This window comes from Mytilus californianus, unplaced genomic scaffold (assembly GCF_021869535.1).
Source record: "Mytilus californianus isolate M0D057914Y unplaced genomic scaffold, xbMytCali1.0.p SCAF_7, whole genome shotgun sequence".
NCBI classification, from domain to species: Eukaryota; Metazoa; Mollusca; class Bivalvia; order Mytilida; family Mytilidae; genus Mytilus; species Mytilus californianus.
Genome location: NW_026262723.1, coordinates 100,852,879 through 100,867,884, shown reverse-complemented (window position 1 = coordinate 100,867,884; position 15,006 = coordinate 100,852,879). Strand labels below are relative to the sequence as shown.

At 32.0% G+C, this 15,006-nt stretch overlaps 1 protein-coding gene across 5 annotated transcripts in view; it reads right to left on the bottom strand.

Moving 5' to 3' along the window:
- The window catches only part of LOC127709865 (CCR4-NOT transcription complex subunit 6-like), a 91,722-nt gene that overhangs the window by 72,905 nt on the left and 3,811 nt on the right, over positions 1 to 15,006 (bottom strand). For 3 of the 5 annotated variants that reach the window (XM_052215539.1, XM_052215538.1, XM_052215541.1), the window contains exons 3-5: positions 14,579 to 14,842; positions 9,076 to 9,174; positions 4,597 to 4,611 (exon numbers count right to left, since the gene is read on the bottom strand). In XM_052215539.1, coding sequence (XP_052071499.1) covers positions 4,597 to 4,611; positions 9,076 to 9,174; positions 14,579 to 14,842 — 378 coding nt within the window. The remainder of the gene's footprint in view (positions 1 to 4,596; positions 4,612 to 9,075; positions 9,175 to 14,578; positions 14,843 to 15,006) is intronic. The other 2 variants (XM_052215540.1, XM_052215543.1) reach the window with 1 other exon arrangement.

The window sequence follows — 15,006 nt, the reverse complement described above, 5'->3', positions numbered from 1 at the left end:
GGGCCAAATAATCTCCCTGGAAATGAGATATGCCATTTTATCACAAATGCATACAAAATATCATTCACTCAGGAGCTTCCCTGTACTGATACAATATCAGCTGTGAGTCACAATATAAAGTTTGTTGTCGAGTGAGATAAGCGACAAGTTTAAAAAGGCTTCATATTGTGTCGAGCAGCTGATATTTTACAATATCAATATACAGACAACCTGATAATCGATTTATCAGATTGTATTTGTGTATTTGCATGATAGAAACAAGTGTTATTTGTTCCACCAGCAAACCTGAAGATGACGTGATAAGTTTGGGTCATACTTATCAATGTTGGTTCATTCATTATGACGTAGGTGATATGTCCGGGTCAAAGTTATTAAGGCCAGGTCAACGTATTTGACGTCATAAAATGTGATATGCAATTTACAAAGAGTTGAGCAGAGTGATACAGACAGTAGGAACACCAATAATTGGTCTCAGTCACTCCGTAATTCTCCTATCACGGATCTGAAACTTGAGCTGAACTTATAGGCAATGTCACATGGTCTTGAGAAGTTATCAATGATGTCAGCAGGATGCAACAGGATTCTGGTGGTGTATACAGATTATATTAGTAACTAAAAGATACCTATATAAAAAAAAAAAAGTTTGTGGTTATAATTGATTGACCAATACCTTGACAGTCAGTCATCTTTTACAAAGGTTATCACTGGTCATAAATTTATATTTCAAAGGCTAAAGTTGTACGATGGCAGATCCTGACATCTAATTTCCTATAAAGGCTAATGTCCAGGATGTTTTTCTGAGAAATATCCCACCAAGTTCAATGGAAAAATAGGTTTTAGCTGGTCACTAACATCAAATGGCAAATAGTTATAATCAATCGACCAATGCCTTGATAGTCAGTCATCTTGTTTAAGGTTACCACTGGTCATAAATTTATATTCAAAGGTCAAAGTTGTATGTTGGAGGATCCTGATATCTTACTTCCCTAAGGATAATGTCCAGAGATGTTTTTACAAAAAAAATTGTGGTTATAATCGATCGACCAATACCTTGACAGTCAGTCCTCTATTACTAAGATTATAACTGGTTATAAATTTATGTTTCAAAGGTTAGAGTTGTATGGTGACAGATCCTGACATCTAATTCCCTTATGACTTGTGTCCACAAAAGTTTTTGAAAAAATTCCAAGTTCATTGGAAAACAATTGCAGTTCATCATGTTGGGAAAAAATTGTAATCAATCAACAAATGCCTTGGCAGTCAGTAATCTTGTTTAGGGTTACCACTGGTCATAAATTAATATTCTAAAGGTTAAAGTTGTATCATGGAAGATTATGACATCTAATTTCCTCAAGGCTAATGTCCAGAAATGTTTTTCTGAAAAAAATTCCACCAAGTTCATTAAAAAAATATGTTTCAGTTGGTCACTAACATTAAGACGAAAGTAGTTTTATTCAATCAACCAATGCCTTTGCAGTCAGTCATCTTTTACTGAGGTTACTTCTGGTTATAAATTTATATTCATAGGTTAAAATGTATAGTAGAAGTTCCTAGCATCTTACTTCACTAAGGATAATGTCCAGAAAAGTTCATTGGAAAAAAGATTTCAGTTGGTCACTAACATCAAGTTGGAAAAAAATTATAATCAATCAACCAATACCTTGGCAGTCAGACATCTTGTACAAAGGTTACACTGGCCATAAATGTATATTTCAAAGGTTAAAGTTGTATTATTGAAGATCCTGAATTTCTTAAAAGCTTATGTGAAAAAAAAAAAAAAATGAAAAATAAAAAAATATTGAAAAAAAAATAGATATTTGTTGATCACTTTCATAAAGTAGGAATAAGTAAGTAAAAACAGACAAGCAGAACTGCTGATAAGAATGTAAGAAAACAAAAACAGCTATTATGTTCAATAAATAACAAATTGTCAAACAAATTACACAAGTCCCTTCCAAACATTAAATTACACTCATTCAAATGTGACAATGAAATGAAACACCCATCATGTGACATTTGCCAGAACTGGATCATTCAAACTACATATCAATTATATCAAGCAATTGTATAAATGCATCCTTGGTTATCATCAACCAGAGCATCCCCATTGACCTTAAGTCTAATGACCAGCGACACATCGTCTGACAGGTAAACAGTATTATACCGCTGGACATTTATATGTACTAATAACTTGAGCCCCAGGAGATAACATAGTCAAGTTCCTATGGTTCAATGTCACATTTTTCATCAATTACAACATCATATTTATAAATCTTTCTGTAATAAACACATAAAAAACAATGTTTCAACTCAATGTGTAAACAACCTTATTTTCTCTGTTACTATTTTAAATTTAAAGTGCATATGCATCATTTTTCCGAATTTTTTTTCTTGTCGACCTCCAATAAACATCAGCTCTATTAAGATAAGATTATTTTATTAATCTAATCAAGAACCCATAAAGGGCATCATTTTACAACAATAGTATGCACAATATGATGCTTTCTATTATAACAAAGCATTTTGGTGAGATATATGTACAGTATAAAATAAAGTGCCTAAAAAGGGAGCACCACAAATGCAGGATCACCACTGACACTGATCACAGATAAAGACCAAGGGCAACGTTTAGAGAAAAAAGCAACCATACTTTTCATCTAGTGTGAATAAAATTACAAATCTAAATGCTCTAAAAATATGAGGAGAACAACAGAATAAACAAGAATGGATACCTTCATGTAAAGATTAGTTTCCTAATGCATCTTAAACTTTCTTCATATATTTGTACACATATTGCTGTATGACCTAACAGTAACTCCTTTCAAAGTAACCGTTTCATAGCTAGATTTTCACCTCATGTACAAAAACAATATTTGAAGAAAAAAATATTTTGCCCTACAATATTGTAAATTCATGTCTGACTGAAGAACATCTTTCAAAATGCCAAAAGAATTAAGCAAATTGCCTCCCTTTTTATATCCCATAAACTTTTGCAAATAAATGGTTCATAAAAAAACAAGTAGTAAGTCATATTTATATTTATAAGTTCTTATTTAAAAGGGAATTTATTTTCAAAATTATTATAATTAAAAGTTGGACTAAGCTACATCTGATTATATCTTTACTGTAAACAAGCAACATTCTGTTAAATCATTTACAAACCTTTATGTAAATGATAAACAATTTTGAAAATTTAAACATCAATATTTATTCTACTTTCATATAACCATACTTAATTTTGTTTTGATTTACTGCCACCTTTTTCAACAATTGCAAATATATTTTTACAATTATTTCTATTCCTCTACAAGGCAACATGAATTATCTCCCTTGCTTGTAATGATTGGACATATTCCCATTTATAATTACTTTTTCCTTGCATCAGTCTAGCTATGTATACATGGTGAAAATAATCTTTACAACATTTTTGTATCAAAACCGGTACACTGTACACCATTACACTGGGTTAAAAACAAAAATCTCAAGGAAAAGTGGGGATGATAAAGTTATGAAAATACTATCTATGAAATTATGAGAATATATTTTGAGAAACCTGCTATAAAGTTCTGGAGATTATTTTATATAATCACATTCATTCAAACATGCAATAAAGGTTTGAAAGTCATTTTATATAATCAGATACAGTCAAACCTGCTATAAAGGTCTGGAGATCATTTAATATAATCACATGTGTACATTCAAACCTGCAATAAAGGTCTGAAAGTCATTTTATATAATCAGATACAGTCAAACCTGCTATAAAGGTCTGGAGATCATTTAATATAATCACATGTGTACATTCAAACCTGCCATAAAGGTCTGAAAGTCATTTTATATAATCAGATACAGTCAAACCTGCTATAAAGGTCTGGAGATCATTATATATAATCAGATACAGTCAAACCTGCTATAAAGGTCTGGAGATCATTTTATATAATCACATACAGTCAAACCTGCTATAAAGGTCTGGAGATCATTTTATATAATCACATACAGTCAAACCTGCTATAAAGGTCTGGAGATCATTTTATATAATCAGATACAGCCAAACCTGCTATAAAGGTCTGGAGATCATTTTATATAATCACATCCAGTCAAACCTACTATAAAGGTCACCTCTTTTAAGCCTGTATTATGAGGTGACCCTCATCTTGTCCCACGGTAGTAATACCTATGCATTTTGAACCTCAATTCAAATGTCACTCCTTGCATCCGGTCAGTTTTCTCTTCCAGATGGTGACCTTTATACTCTTTTGATTGTAATTCTTTTTTTGACAGATACCTGCCAATTTCAGTTACATTATTTGGAATTCAACAACATATAATAAGATTTGTCTGTAAATAATTCTAGTCTCCTTTGAAACATCTGGTATACAGTTAGAATATTCATTTGGTTTTATCATTTAAAAGTGGAAAGACTATAGATACCAACTACAATTTTTTTTATAAATTGTTTTGAAGTAAACATGTGTGACTACACTAGCAATACCATAACCCCACATTTCAAATTAAACAACATAGATTGAAAAGGATGTTTGTGAAGTATAAAATAAAATGTATACTCGCTTGCTAATCTGTGACAATGGTTGTACTTACATGATGTGTTGGATACTGTAAGGAAAATGGAAGGAAAATATTGGTATAATGAACATGAAAAATACTAACACTACTCTACAATACTCTACTAGTAGTGTAGATACTCACAACCCATAAAAGTTCAACTATATCTTAAGATGTATGCATGTACTATATCTTCTTCTTCTTCCAGTTAAAGAACAGGAGTCATTGCTGAATATTGTAAGTTTTATATATAGACCACTAATTTCAGCAAAGATTATTTGAAACAATACTGTTTTGTTCAACAGAACAAATAATGATATTCATCTTCTTTTTTAAAATATTTTAGAGATACAAAAATGTATGTAAGTGATTTAAACAGTTAGAGAAACTTTTAATTTGAATAATAGCTGCTGACTGTCTGGTTCATAAGAAAATAAGAACTTGAGAGAAAAGTATGATAAAAAAGATATTTCATAATTCTAAATGTAGTATGTGTGTATTTATTATTCAAAAAAATGCATTATTCACATTTCAAAAAGCAATTGCTCAGTTCATCAGCATTTCTACTTAATATGTCAAATCATTGAAAATCTTACACACAATATCTGCTGTTTGATAATGAAGAATTTAACACACAATATCTGCTGTTTGATAATGAAGAATTTAACACACAATATCTGCTGTTTGATAATGAAGAATTTAACACACAATATCTGCTGTTTGATAATGAAGAATTTAACACACAATATCTGCTGTTTGATAATGAAGAATTTAACACACAATATCTGCTGTTTGATAATGAAGAATTTAACACACAATATCTGCTGTTTGATAATGAAGAATTTAACACACAATATCTGCTGTTTGATAATGAAGAATTTAACACACAATATCTGCTGTTTGATAATGAAGAATTTAAAGTCCATGCACACTTCAAAGGGGAATAGCATACAAATATGAGCTTTGATAGTTATATAATTTCTATTCATCATAAATTCTAAAAATTTCTTTGTAAAAAGAAAGTGATTTTCAATTGGTTAATCAATAATTAAACCAATGAAATGCCTTCAGACAATTTTTTAATTTTTTCAATGACAATACATGTAACATGTGTAAGGAAGGGTGTTGTAGAGTAGTGTTTAATGAATGAGTAACATTTGTAACATATATCATTTACTTTTATGCCTTTTCAGAACAATACTCAGGGGAGAAATCTAGGAATAATATCCTACGGAGTGCTCACTTTCAATTTGGCTGTTTGCGGTAGACTTATTCAGAAAAAATGTCAGAATTGATGAGCATTCAACAAAACTTTTCTCTGAAATAATCAATGTTCTTCCCAGGATTTTTTTAATAGCACTGTGGCAAGTGTGCGATATTAGACTGATTTACCTTTTAAATTGCAACATTATGTAACATTCATACTTCCATGTTGGTTATATTAACATATATTGAAAAAGAACTGTATTTTAGACATATTCAGTAACAAAAATTGAAATAATTTACATTTTTATTATATTTAGTGTTGAAAATTAAAATGCATATACATTTTTATTTGTGTAAGAAATTTATTTATGTATTTAATTTACAATTTCATAATTTACTGATACATATGAGACTTAAATGGAAAAAATTGATATTTAAAATAGATTATCATACATCTTTCAAATTACAATTTACATGTACAATGCATATTAATTATTTCATGTCAAAGGAAAAAAAATAATTACCCTTTCCATCACAAATAGTCTAATACTATTAAACTTTAAAAGACATGTTCAAATAAAAATTTACATATTCCAAGTTTCTTTAGAAGCCATATTTTTTTACAGAAATATAATTTATTTTTTATTTTTAAGGTAATTTATTAATAAAGATTGCTAATTGTCAATGGAAACTTGAAAAAATTATCATGATATTGAATTATTATCACCAAAAATATAACATAAGATTTAACCTAACTGGTGTTACTATATTTTCCCACAAAAATTGTATCCCTTCAACTCCCCATTTATTTTTTACCATATGGCTGTTTCTATGAATCATTAAATTCTATTTTCAAATCCTAGCAATCCTCTGTTAGCATTGACTTCAAATAATATTTAATTACTGCCTATTGCAAAGTGTTGGTAGCAAACTAGATATCTAGATATTTATCTATGCTATTTTGCGTTTCATTTTTCTTTTAAAAGACTCTGTACATATAGCTATGCAAGGACAAGTTATAGTCAAATACAGACTTGTAATGACTCCCTAGACAACTAGAATGCATCATTGCAGATTAAACAATTTAGTTGATAACACTAAACAATTATGAAATAATTATTAAAACTTCAAAAGAGGAACACAAACACATCAGAAAAAGCAAAAACATTTCTTTAAAATCTTCGAAACCGTTTCTTGAATAATTTTCATTGATTTCTTGCACCCCTTTCATGAAATGTCTGCATCTTCTTATTCATTTAAAAATAAATGGGTCTTTGTGAAAGTGAAAGTTATGTCAAGGACTTTATTTTGTTCTGTCATTTAACTGGTCCCTCAGATATTTGACATACTTGGGTAAAAATAAACAATCTCTGACCAATTAACCATGTGATCAGGTAATTACAGGAAATCTGAAAATCATTAGCACATCAAAGTGATTGGATAGCCCTGTCTGTCAAAAAGCACAGCATTTAAATGCTATATCCCTGAAAAAAATGCAGCGCTAAAACGACCCAGGGAGATGACTAACAATACTACAGCCAATGAATCTTTCTTTTAGCTAATTTGAAGTTTAGCGCCTAAATTTCATATAAACATGGTAATCTATTATTACTTTATATTATTGTATATAATGAATGCAGTTTGATTTTGGACTCAAATAAGTCTCAGAAAGGCATAAAAACAAATGACCAATACAAAGTACTTTTCGATGGAAATGTTCCTAAAAACTTAATATGTAAGGATTTCATTTTTTTTCTTACAACCTTACTAATGCATCTAAAATTTGATACATCCATTTTTACCAACTGTTTTGGTTTTTTTTTAATTTAAAAAATCTGGAGCATGCCTGAAATTTGTTACATTTTTGGCTGTTTATGTCAACAGCATTTCTCATGAAAGTAAAGTCTTTGTTATTTGTTTATTAATCTTGGAACAGAACTGAGCAAATGATAATAAACATAAAATAAAATAAAGCCAAAAACTTCAATAAACAATTTCAACACTGAACAAAGAAACTATAAATTCATTTAATCTAGCTTGACATTTACAATGGAGCTGATTAAATAAAACATATTATATTTATGACTTAAATTACATGCTTATAAATAAACCATCAAAGCATAATTGTTTCTATGGTAATATACTGTATATTTGACTACTTTTAATTTAATTTTGTACTTCTGCAACACACATGTACATCTATCTTGAGATAGCTCTTTTTAATTTTTTAATGTTTTTTTGGGGGGGAGGAGGGGGAGGAGGGGGAGGAGTGTCTTTGGCTTTACCCTTTTAATTATAATGTTATATGAGGATTTAACAATCAACTAGTCTGGCTCAGACTGAGAGACAACATTATACTCCAACAGTTGACATGATTTGAAAAAAATTATACAATTGATCATATTTTAAATGAAACCAGATTTGGTAAATAACTAGATTTTAAAATCTGGATTATTGTCCTTCACATTGCAGTCAGAAACATTACCGTATATTTCCCAGTTTCACTTCACAGTCAGACGTTTAAATTGCAGATCAAAGATAAGTTCAATGTCTGTTACAAACATGGCTATATCCATAATAATCACAAATCTATCATTCAGAAAGTCTTGAATTTTGTCCATTTCATCCCAAACAACTCATTACACAATCTTTCTACCTTTACAGCCGATTTCATTGAGTGTGTAGGCAAAGGTAATATCTTTGGTTAGCTTGCTTGTTAGCTGAACCATGAAGTCATTATAAGGTCAGGTATATTACCCTCCTTTCGAAGTAGCCTAGTTAAACAGACAGATAACCAATCTATCGGATTAGTCTACTCTTAAAGGAGGGTAGTTTACTTAACCTAATAATGACTTCAAGGTTCAGCTAGCAAGCAATTTAACCAAAGATATTACCTTTGCCTACACACTCAATGAAATCCGCGGTAATATTTCAGAAAATAGAATTGTGTGTACCACTCAGACATTTTATTTACTTTTACATGGACTGGTAATTTTCTAATTCAAGCAAGTACTTTTCTATCTATTCTATGAATACCTTATGCTAAATTCTTCATGTCAGTGGTACTAATCAGAAGGGTACAAGTACAGGGTTACTGCCCCTTAGTGAAAGGTCTAAACATTGGCTTTGATCAAGTACAACTATAAATGCACAGCTGTAAGACTATGGACAAAATTATAAGAACAGAACCATATCATTATATGGCTGAAACATTGTGGCCATGCAGAGTGTGAATGAAATATGTCAAATATACAGTATAATCAAAATATTTGTCAAGCTAGATAATGTATGATCGTTTGAATTATTTACCTGCCAAATTGTCCAACATATAGCTTAGCAATTTCTGTGTGCCATTAGATGAGTTGAAAATACTCATAATCTCTGGTGATAATGGGTTGTAACTCAGTCCTGAAAGTAAACAAATATTTTGTAACTATAATTTCTCACTTTTACTAAACTTATTCCCTGAAGGTAAACAAACATACGTAACTATAATGTCTTGCTTTTACTGAACTTAGTCTGAAAGTAAATAAATATAAGTAACTGTCATTTACTTTTACTGAATTTACCTGCTTCAAAGACGATATTTTATACTCTGCATGACTCTAATCAGAAAATTACAAAATCATCACCCCCAGGAATCAACCTGTGACCCCAGTATCTGTAGTCTGTACTCTAAACAACTTAGCTAAGGCTAGTTTAGTAGGTAAGCAATTCCATCAAAGTGTAAAGGACTGGTTCAGAGAACTTTCAGAAGCAGTGAAAATTAATCATAACATAAACAATTTGTGGCTAACTGAGTTTAAGTCTTTCAGAAAAAGGTCGACCTACATAATAGCAACATTTGTTTGATATATATAAATTTAACATCATTTTACAATACAAGGATAAAGTCGCTCGTCTGACATCATTTCTAAACTAATGAAAACATTGCTGAGTTGAAAAATTTGTAAAACGAGAATACATGTTCTCAAGACACCGTGCCTAGCTCACACATCGCAATTCCATCATCAGTGAACCCCCAACTCTCAGTCAAACCCTTAATTAACATATCCTTTAAAACGTTTACACTATAACTTCATATTAATCTACTTTGAACCTGCTGAGGATGGAAGAACAGACCAGAAAACAATACCCACCCCCTCTACTACCAAGGCAGGGTATAATAAAATGCTCCGCTGGGGCGCAGCTTGATACGACCGCAGATGTCGAACCCTGAACAGTTGGGGCAAGTATGGACACAACATTCAAGCTTGATACAGCACTGAATTTGGATTGTAATTAAATATTTGACACAGCATAGGTTTCTGACACAGAACAAAGTGGTCTAAGAACTTAAAAATTTTTAATTTACCTATTCAAACCATATCCATACATGTGATGGACTGTGAAACTCAGATCAGGGGATTGGGAAATTTTGGTCAGGAGATTAGGACTCAGATCAGGAGGTTTTTAGTCGACATAAATTTTGACGTAAATGTAACCGTGTGCTGTAAAAATTGTCTTTTAAAGTGTGTATTCTTCAACTTTCCATCCGAATGTATTATGTTTATAGTACCCTTGTACTTATAAAGTTTCTCTATCTTTTTTAAATTTTTTAATTCATATCTTTTAAATCATTATTCTATAGAACAATCATTGCATTCAGAACATTTGTTTAACTATCAGCAATTGCAATTAGTTTATATTTGCATATTAAGAAACATATATGTAAGATCTAGAATCAAGGGTCATAGTTATTATACAAATTTCAATTTAAGTCTTGAAAGGAAGTATTGAACCCTCAAATAATTTTCAAATTATTATTTTTTTATTTGTCCTAAGACGTTTAAAATAATTTAATTACCATCCTTTTATGATTATTTGTTCAATTTATATTTTATTTATATTCTTTTAAAAATTTACATTATTGAAAGGAAAGAAACTTAAAACAGGATGAATCAAGGGAAGTAATCCAATAAATACACAAAGTTTTTATTACACAACGGCAGTTAGCCTGAGGTAAAAAATGTTGATTACCAGTAAGTTTGACACCCAAGCTGACAAATGAAGCCATATAATTATGCATGCTAATTGATTTACATGTAAAATATAACTTCAGGTAATGTCAGTTACACCAGATGTCTGAGATGATATGTTGGGGAAAAAATTTCATACACTGGATTTTTTTCTCTTCAACGGGAGGTCGGGAGGAGACCCCTGAAAACGGGATTATTGTACTCCCGTTGGGAGGTTCACATGTATGCATATCATTATTATTTGCTTTTATATATAAATCAGAAATAACCAATTTAAAATGGAAAATTTTAAAGAAAAATAAAATGCTCCGCTGGGGCGCAGCTTGATACGACCGCAGAGGTCGAACCCTGAACAGTAGGGGCAAGTATGGACACAACATTCAAGCTTGATACAGCACTGAATTTGGATTGTAATTAAATATTTGACACAGCATAGGTTTCTGACACAGAATGAAAGTGGTCTAAGAACTTAAAAATTTTCAATTTACCTATTCATACATGTGATGGACTGTGAAACTCAGATCAGGAGATTGGGAAATTTTGGTCAGGAGATTAGGACTCAGATCAGGAGGTTTTTAATCGACATTAATTTTGTTGTAAATGTAACCGTGTGCTGTAAAAATGGTCTTTTAAAGTGTGTTTTCTTCAACTTTCCAACCAATTTATTATGTTTATAGTACCCTTGTACTTATAAAGTTTCTCCATCTTTATATTCTACATGTTCAATCTAACATTGTTTTTTTCCAGTATGTTCTTTAAATTTTTTACTTCATATTCTATAAAACAATCATTGCAACCAGAACATTTGTTTAGATGTCTGCAAATAGTTTTTATTTTTTTTTTTTTCTCTTGCAAATAGTTTTTATTTGCAAACTCAGAAATTCATTTTATCTGTAAAGTTAGGGTCATAGTTATTATATAAATTTCAATTTAAGCCTTAAAAGGAAGTATAGAATCCTCAAATAATTTTCAAATTATTATTTTTTTATTTGTCCTAAGACATTTAAAATCATTTAATAACCATCCTTTTATGATTATTTGTTCAATTTATATTTTATTTATATTCTTTTAAAAAATTTCATTATTAAAAGGAAAGTAACTTAAAACAGGATAAATCAAGGGAAGTAACCCAATAAATACACAGTTTTTGTTACACAACGGCAGTTAGCCTGAGGTAAAAATCGTTGCTTACCAGTATGTTTGACACCCAAGCTGACAAGTGAAGCCATATAATTATGCATGTTAATTGATTTACAGGTAAAATATAACTTCAGGTAATGTCAGTTACACCAGATGCCTGAGATGTTATGTTGGGCAGAAATTTTTCATTCATGAAAAATTTCATACACGGGATTTTTTCAACGGGAGGGGGGGAGGAGACCCCTGAAAACAGGATTATTGTACTCCCGTCGGGAGGTTCACATGTATGCCTATTCAAACCATATCATTATTATTTGCTTTTATATATAAATCAGAAATAACCAAATTATGGAAAATGTTAAAGAAAAAAAAGGAAAAAAAAAATCCCCCCCCCCAAATTTTTTGAACCCCGTTATGATTCAGCGCCCCCAAACTCAATCCCAGCTTTCCCTTTGTGGTATGGTACCTTGCAGTACAATTTCAGAGAGATTCATACACTTGAACACAAGATATTGTCTGGAAACTAGAAAAATGCTTGTTTTTTGGCCCCTTTTTGGCCCCAAATTCCTAAACGTTTAGGGCAATTACCCCCAAACTCAATTCCAGCTTTCCCTTTGTGATATGGAACCTTGCAGTACAATTTCATAAAGATCCATACACTTACACACAAGTTATTGTCCTGAAACTAGAAAAATGCATGTTTTTTTTGCCCTTTTATGGCCCCTAATTACTAAAATTTTGAGGGAAAACCCCCAAAATCAATCCCAGCCTTCCCTTTGTGATATGGAACCTTGTAGTACAATTTCATAAAGATCCATACACTTACAAACAAGTTATTGTAATGAAACTAGAAAAATGCTTGTTTTTTGCCCCTTTTTGGCCCCTAATTCCTAATATTTGGAGGAAATTACCCCAAAAATCAATCCCAGTATTCCCTTTGTGATATGGAACCTTGTAGTACAATTTCATAAAGATCCATACACTTACAAACAAGTTATTGTCATGAAACTAGAAAAATGCTTGTTTTTTGCCCCTTTTTGGCCCCTAATTCCTAAAATTTGGAGACAATTACCCCCAAAATCAATCCCAGCATTCCCTTTGTGATATGGAACCTTGTGGTACAATGTCAGAGAGATCCATACACTTACACACAAGTTATGTCTGGAAGTTACAAAAATGCTTATTTTTGGCCCCTTTTGGCCCCTAATTCCTTAACTGTTAGTACCATAACCCCCAAAATCAATCCCCACCTTCCTTTTGTGGTATTGAACCTTATGGTAAAATTTCAATGAGATCCATTCACTTAAACTAAAGTTAGAGTGCGAAAACTAATGTGTATTCGGACGACAACGCCGGACGACGACGACGACGACGACGCCAACGTCATACCAATATACGACCACAAAAATTTTTTTGCGGTCGTATAAAAAAGGGAAAAAAAATCCCCCCCCACCAATTTTTGGAACCCCCTTATGATTCATCACCCCCAAACTCAATCATAGCCTTCCCTTTGTGGTATGGTACCTTGCAGTACAATTTCAGAGAGATCCATACACTTGAACACAAGTTATTGTCTGGAAACTAGAAAAATGCTTGTTTTTTTGCCCCTTTTTGGCCCCAAATTCCTAAACGTTTAGGGCAATTACCCCCAAACTCAATCCCAGCTTTCCCTTTGTGATATGGAACCTTGCAGTACAATTTCATAAAGATCCATACACTTACACACAAGTTATTGTCCTGAAACTAGAAAAAATGCTTGTAAAATTTTTTGCCCTTTTATGGCCCCTTATTCCTAAAATTTTGAGGGAATTACCCCCAAAATCAATCCCAGCCTTCCCTTTGTGGTATGGTACCTTGCAGTACAATTTCAGAGAGATCCATACACTTGAACACAAGTGATTGTCTGGAAACTAGAAAAATGCTTATTTTTGGCCCCTTTTTGGCCCCTTATTCCTAAACTTTGGAGGCAATTACCCCCAAACTCAATTCCAGCTTTCCCTTTGTGATATGGAACCTTGTAGTACAATTTCATAAAGATCCATACACTTACACACAAGTTATTGTCTGGAAACTAGAAAAATACTTGTTTTTTGCCCCTTTTTGGCCCCCAATTCCTAAAATTTGGAGGCAATTACCCCCAAAATCAATCCCAGCATTCCCTTTGTGATATGGAACCTTGTGGTACAATGTCAGAGAGATCCATAGACTTACACACAAGTTATTGTCATGAAACTAGAAAAATGCTTGTTTTTTGCCCCTTTTTGGCCCCTAATTCCTAAAATTTGGAGGCAATTACCCCCAAAATCAATCCCAGCATTCCCTTTGTGATATGGAACCTTGTGGTACAATGTCAGAGAGATCCATACACTTACACACAAGTTATGTCTGGAAGTTACAAAAATGCTTATTTTTGGCCCCTTTTTGGCCCCTAATTCCTTAAATGTTGGTACCATAACCCCCAAAATCAATCCCCACCTTCTTTTTGTGATATTGAACCTTATGGTAAAATTTCATTGAGATCCATTCACTCAAACTAAAGTTAGAGTGCGAAAACTAATGTGTATTCGGACGACGACGCCGGACGACGACGACGACGCCAACGTCATACCAATATACGACCACAAAAATTTTTTTGCGGTCGTATAAAAACTCACCAAGATTTTGTAAATTGAATAATTTTCCCAACTCGTATGGAAGAACACGCAGTGCATTGTAGTCCAGCAGCAATTCTCTAAGCTGAGTTAAATCTCCCAATTCTGACGGCAGACTGCGTAGCTTGTTGTGGGACAGATCTAGATAGGCAAGATGGACCAGTTTATTGACCTCACACGGGATTCTTGACAGACTGTTGCCATTGAGGTATAATGATGTCAGATGATTCAACTTGAACAAATCTGGACTTAAATTTCTGACTACACCTGAAACATGTAATGGAAACATATTAAAATGCACTGTTATGACAGCTGTAATAGATAACAAAGACTAAACTGTAAAAATGGGATGATATACAATGTGTACTGATCAATATTTTAGTCTTAGATACATGAATTCTTTTTGTTCTTATGTCGTACTGTTACACCAC